This window comes from Branchiostoma belcheri, unplaced genomic scaffold, assembly GCF_001625305.1.
Source record: "Branchiostoma belcheri isolate BF01 breed outbred unplaced genomic scaffold, Haploidv18h27 scaffold27, whole genome shotgun sequence".
Lineage (NCBI taxonomy): Eukaryota > Metazoa > Chordata > Leptocardii > Amphioxiformes > Branchiostomatidae > Branchiostoma > Branchiostoma belcheri.
Window position 1 is genome coordinate 1112453 of NW_017803876.1, and position 6681 is coordinate 1119133.

Consider the following 6681-nt stretch of genomic DNA (forward strand, 5'->3'; position numbering starts at 1 on the left):
ACTAACAAGGTTTTATTTGGGTATATTGACCTCTTCGTCGCCGTTACGTGTAACTTCAGAAGCCAGCAGAACTGACTGTGGTGTTCTGGGTGGAACGTCTCTTCATAATAATGGCAAAACAAACGGTCACGCCCGCCATCGCCTTGCTGTCCGTGATCGTTTTCTGTCTCGCCCCGCCTGCTTCGGCCGCTCCCAACCGGCTGGTGGCTTTCCTCATCGACGGGATGCGGTGGGACTATCCGGACACAGACCCCGAGCTGACGGAGTTTCGGGCCATGGCCAGGGACGGAGCGCGGGCGAGATACGTCACCCCGGACTTCCCGGTCAAGTCCTTTCCAAACTACTACACCATCATGACAGGCAAGTACATATAACATGCAGTCTTTGGAATGTAGTCCGAGTTTTCAGGTGCCTACCTACAATCGTACCTACCCACAACGGTCAGGCTATTGTTTGTTTACATACTAGTACATACGCACATACATAATGTTACATACATGCGCACATTAACACGCACGTAAGCACACACACACACACACACACTGTCACACACACACACACACACACACACACACACACACACACATACATACAAACACGCACACACACACGTAACATACATGTACAAATACATGTACATGTACAAATACACACACACATACACTCTCTTTTCTCTCTCTCTCTCTCTCTCACACACACACACACACACACACACACACACACACACACACACACACACACACACACACACACACACACACACACACACACACACACACACACCGTGACACACACAAACAAACAAACAACAAGTAACACCGTCGGGGTTTTTCCAAAACGCCTTCCCCTTTTGTGTCAGGTCTGCACACGGAAAGTCACGGCATGACGGGAAACTACATGTATGACGTCATGCGCAACACCACTTTCCTCCTGGGAGAGAACCCGGACTCGTACGAGCCGTACTGGTGGGAGGGCGCCGAGCCGCTCTGGACCACCGCCACTAAACAGGGCAGAAGGGTCAACATGTACTACTGGCCAAGTGAGTAGGCTATCCCTCCTTCCACTACCCTCCTTTTCTCCTTCCCTCTTTTTCACACTCCCACCTGAATCATTCGGCCTGTTCCTCCTGTCTCCTGATGTATGAATAAACAGTCGCATGAATAGTAAACATTATCGAAATCATCTCAAGGCAGATGTTTTGGTAGCTGGCACTGGCTTCAAGGCAGTATTACATTGGCAGAGCAGGATCCAATACGCCACCCAAATCTGGCAAAACGGAAGATAAAAACGCATATAAGCAAGTCAAAAATAAGTCAAAACCTAAACCTCTCCGGATTTTGGATAGTGCATGAAAGTAGTATAAGCAGTGTAGCTGTAAGGTACATCTATTGACAACTGTGCCATAAGGAACCATTCATAGGAAACATTAATCATATAAAGGTGTGTGAGAAATATGGACGAGTTCAAAACTTGAAAGTTGCCGCGGACTTAAAACCTTGCAGTACGTTTATGAATATTTCCGAAATTAATTTTATCAGGTTGGTAGAACCTAAGATATTGGCATTTCCTCATACATACCAACGAGGTTAGAAATCAAGATTTAACTCCTTGCTTATACACAGCCAGTGCTCTCTCTTCTCTCACCTTGCTTACGTTTTGATGTCTATCAGACACCTTTCTCAGAGCTTCTAAATCCCTTTATGTCTGGAACAGCCTGTGAGGTGCCCATCTTCAACACCTTACCCAACAAGTGTGAGCCGTACGTGGGTTACCCGACCTACCGCAACATCACCAACAGTATAGACGACATTGTCCAGCTCTTCAGCGAACGAGCTATCGACATGGCCTTCGTCTACTTCGAAAATGTCGACAGGTAGTACGTTGTCAGGTTTGACATACTTGTGACGTTACAGGTATAAAATGCAGTTTATCGTTATCGTTGTACTTTTGTGTAGATAGCTGTGTATATGTGAATTGTTAGGGTACGTAGAGACTGCAATCGGGTAGACCTGATTATCTAGCACATATATTTAGTTAGTATTTGTAAAAGAGGGAAAAAGACGAATTAGGAGGAAATGTGGTGCTAATGCATAGTTTGTACTTTTAGCTCAATACAGAGACTCCGGTCAAGATTTCTATCTGTAGAATCGCCGATTGTACCACAGTCTCTACCCTGACATACATATGTTAAGGTACGTGTTGTGATATTAAGCACCCCTCCAACTCTCTGTGTTAGACTAGTCCATATCTGAAGTAGCTCAGTCTAGTAGAGTAACCCCAGACTCTAGTTCCTTCTCTTTCTGCCTGGACTCCAGACTGAGCACATCCACGTTTGCCAGTACCATTACTAACCCTTCCGGATTAAAGCATCTAAAAAGGCAACTCAAGGTCTCTGTCCAAGTCCACTGTCAAGTTCAAAGAGTACATCAGTACGGCTTGCCATTTGAAGCACGTACATTCTCGGTATGATGCAATCTACAGTATCAGATGAAGTAAGAGGCATTCCATGCGTTGGAATATTCCCACACAGGTACGGCCATTCCCATGGTGTGGAGTCCCAGCAGCGAATAGAGGCGACTCGTGACGTCAACCGGTTCCTGGAATATCTCAGGGAGAATCTCCGAGTAAGTTACGTCATCTCTAGCAAATTTTTGTTGCCTGCTTCAAATACAATCAAGTGCCCTCAACGCAGTCAAAGAAAAGGTGGAAGGAATCTTTGGAATTCTTCCATCTTCCATTAATTCTTCAAGTAGACAACATTCCCTAGAAATCTAAGGGCTGCATTTCTTATTACTTCTCTAAGAGAGTATGTCCTTGTATGCTTGCAATAACACTTAGAATAGTAGTCGTTTCACTCGCTCACTCACTCACTCAGTCACTCACTCACTCACTCAAGCACTCACTCACTCACTCACTCACTCACTCACTCACTCACTCACTCTCACATGATTGAGTTGTAGTGTTTGAGGATCTCCCATCCCTGTTGAATGTAGAGAACAGGCCAGACTGACGATGTAAATGTGGTGGTGATGTCGGATCACGGCCAGGCCACGGTTGAGTACGGTCCCGAGGGCGGCTATGCTATCCTCAGCAGCTTCATAGACCACGGCGACCTGCACGGTCCCGTCTTCTACGAGACTTCGTACGTCAGCATGTGGCCAAAGGAGGGGCGTTTGGACAAGGTAAGTACTCTCCAAGCTTATTTTTGTGGTGTTTTTTTTACGCCAGTCAAACTTGGTAACTGCCTGGCCAATTTGATACCGTCTTGCAGCCACCAAAAGATCTTCCTGGATATTACAAGATAAGATCATTGCCACGGTTCGTACCTGCACTTGAGCAAGAAGAGTGAGTCCAAAAGAGAGCACTGGGCTAGTGGTCTACTTTGCTTTTAACCGTTGGTTTCTTCCTCGGTTATTTTCCGATAACAGTTACGTGAGCATACACGACTTCAGTGAATTGATGACGTCCCATAGACGGACACAAAGATTCATTCATTCATTCATTCATTCATTCATTCATTCATTCATTCATTCACTCATTCTCTCTAGTCTATGGCAATCACTCGTGATCTTTATTTGCAATCAGATACAGATTCATGTACAGATACATAGTCATGCACAGATACAGATTCATGTACAGATATACAGACTTTCCGAGTATGATGACCGTGTCAGTCCCTACACCTGAGTGAGGGTCACAGTTGACACGGTAGCCTTCGCGTGGATTTGTTTAAGGTGGATAACAGGTTGCGAATCTGAGACCCACACACTTGGGCATCCGTCTTCCCCAGCGGATCCATCGAGGGAGACGTGCTGGTTCCGGTTCGGGTGCTTGCAGCGAGCTGCCGGTGACTTGGTTACGCTCAAGTTCCGCCTTGACTACGCCAGCCCGCCTGGCGCTGCTCTCGTCCGCCAGCTGAAGACAACTGCCGTTGGAGACTTGACCCTCTAGTTGAGGGGGGATACGTGTAAAGTGCCTTTCCCAAGGGCACAACGTCGGTGCGCATGTTCGGACATGCCCCCGTGCTCCGACCCAGGTTCGAACCCGGGGCTCCTTTGTTGAGCGCCGAACGCTCTATCCACTACGCCACACGACGCCACGATTCACTCACTCACTCACTCACTCACTCACTCACTCACTCACTCATTCACTCACCTTTATATCCCTATGATTCAACCCTTGGACAAGTTGTAACGTTATGGTGTTATATCTTACAGGTGTACGCAGATCTCCAACGAGTTCCTCATTCAGTAGCTTATAAAAAGGACGACATTCCCGAGGGCTGGCACTACAAGAAAGGGAAGTACGTCCCGCCGCTGCTGCTGGTGACCACCTTCCCATACGCCGTTCGCGAGGCACGTGTTTTCTGATGGTTCGACTAGTTCCACGTATTGTTTTTCTCCATCTCTTATCAGTTTCTGCGATTTGCCTTACAATCTAGTTTGTCGTACCAAAACCTGCAAACAGGTGTGTGGTTCTTCCCTTTACCAGTACGAACATATTAACTTATCCTCTTCATACCTTGTGAGACATAACTTGATAAGGCCATGAGTTTTTTCCCTTCCATCTCATTCTAGGTCTGTCCTTGGCCACCGTCTTTACTTATCGATATCGCCAAGATAATCCCATGAACACCATGTCATCTGACACCGTTCTTCTCCAAGTAGTTTTGATTCTGCCTCCCCTCCTTTTCCCAATGGGTCTCCAATTTAAGGCTGTTTTGGGAATTCTTGTGTCATCAATTCTTAATACATGGCCAACCTATTTTAGTCTAATACCTGTAGTCCTGTACGTAGATATAACTAGTACCATGTGTGTCGTATAGTGTAGTATAATGTTTTTTGTACTCGTACCTCCAATAAGCTATCGGGCATGTATTTGCAATAAACTGTCAAAACGTTTATGGCTCTGAAAGGTACTATTAATATGTACGCGCTACAGGACGGAGTGGTGACTTCACGGAGGATCGGGATGCACGGCTGGGATAACGCCCTGATGGACATGAAGGGAGTCTTCATGGCAGTGGGACCAGGTACGGCAACAGGCTGGTTTACTATCTTAGCCCCTACCAGGCTTCGGAAGTGGCTGGAAGGAGTAGAAATTGGCCAAATAGACAGATAACAGGGGAGTTGCCCTCTTGAAAAGTACAGCTCAGAGCGGCTCCTTTAGCGGACCAACTTCCCTGGCATGTTATCTGTCTATTTGACCAATTTCTACTCTTTTCAACCGCTGGCAGAGGCGTAAAGGATTGTGTGAAGTCGCAACTGCCATCCTCATATACACGTCTTCATAAACACCTCTTATAGCAAATTTTCTGTCAAAAATGAACAGGATGAAAAGACAGAGACAATGTAAATGATTTAAACTAACTTTTGAAATGACTGACAGACTAGCTTTGTTCTTTTCGCCATTGCCATCGTTACTGTTGAAAAAAAAATCCACCCCCCCCCCCAGACTTCAGGGCCGGATTCGTGGGCGATTCCATCCACCAGGTGGACGTCTATCAGATGATGTGCGAGATAACTGGCGTCTCCCCCCGCCCACACAATGGTTCCGTCCTGAGGATCCAGGGCCTTCTGCGCCATCCAATCAGCGGCGGCGTCCGAACAGCCTCCCAGATCACGTGGGCAGCAGTCGCTGGTTTTGCTACTTTCCTTTTGTTAAGCAACTCATGTTGACATAAAAGCGCCATTGAAACAGTAGATTTCTGTGTCTAGCACATATATTCGACTGTAAACTGACGTGGGGGAAGGTATTTTTAACCAGGTAATTAGAGCAATCTAACGTCAAATTTCTGTTCTTCTTATACCATTGCAATGTGTGCTTTGTGTTGCTGCACCGTGTTCGTGTGTTGTTCTGTATTCTTACCTTCATGCAGTTGTAGATGAAGTTCGTTAGCGTTGTGTATTATTGTCCCGTTTTGTTTAGAAAACTAGACAAGTAGAACGTAACTTTACAGAACACTCTAGACAATGTTAACATTTCCATCACTTTTAATCGTGAGTCACATGCTGTTAATAACTAGTTGTGCACCTAACACTTACTAAGAGTGAACACAAAGCCATTGATAGAGTTTTATCTCGGTGTGGTGTTTTAGCACGCAAACCTATGTGAGTGTTATTCAGCACCAAGGACAAGGCAACTTGTTCTCGGATATTCTACTTTCCTGTCAGCAATCTGATACACTTTCCTGCCATTTTGTACCCAATTATCAGTTTGTTGATTTTTTTCTTTGTTTATCTGCTTGTTCTTGAAACTAATGCATTTTGTGCTGTTTCATCATGAGCTAGTATTAGGTGAATGGTTTGCCGTTTTGCAACTTATCAATTCAGTTAACGATTTGCGCAATGTGCACGAAGATATTGTGTGTATTACAATGAGCATGCCCCTTCTTTTTTATCAACTTCTGAGATGCATCTCATTCCTTCTACTTCTTGCGAGAAATGGCCTGTATCTTGTACGGCCCGGGCAGGAGAGTGGCTCCCATCACCCCAGACAGATCTGGCTCAGGCGCGCCCTCTGGCAGTTTGAAGGTGAACTGCTGCAGCAGGGACGTGAGGAACAGGAAAAGTTCCATCTTGGCCAGCTGCTCGCCCAGGCAAATTCTTCTTCCTATGTAGGGAGAGAGAGAGAGAGAGAGAGAGAGAGAGAGAGAGGAGGAGGGAGGGAGGGAGGAGGAGG

General features: G+C 46.1%; 2 protein-coding genes across 2 annotated transcripts in view; one reads left to right on the plus strand and one right to left on the minus strand.

Moving 5' to 3' along the window:
- LOC109472271 (ectonucleotide pyrophosphatase/phosphodiesterase family member 6-like) lies at positions 1-6076 on the plus strand. The gene is made up of 8 exons (XM_019771933.1): positions 1-360; positions 860-1039; positions 1714-1873; positions 2531-2624; positions 2994-3182; positions 4218-4355; positions 4942-5032; positions 5455-6076. The coding sequence occupies exons 1-8, from the start codon at positions 111-113 to the stop codon at positions 5676-5678; spliced, it is 1326 nt and encodes a 441-aa protein (XP_019627492.1). The 5' UTR covers positions 1-110; the 3' UTR covers positions 5679-6076.
- A 334-nt stretch (positions 6077-6410) lies between these two features.
- The window catches only part of LOC109472267 (cytochrome P450 2D6-like), a 2773-nt gene continuing 2502 nt past the window's right edge, over positions 6411-6681 (minus strand). Inside the window, exon 4 of the mRNA XM_019771930.1 lies at positions 6411-6612. Coding sequence (XP_019627489.1) covers positions 6428-6612 — 185 coding nt within the window. The 3' untranslated portion in view covers positions 6411-6427. The remainder of the gene's footprint in view (positions 6613-6681) is intronic.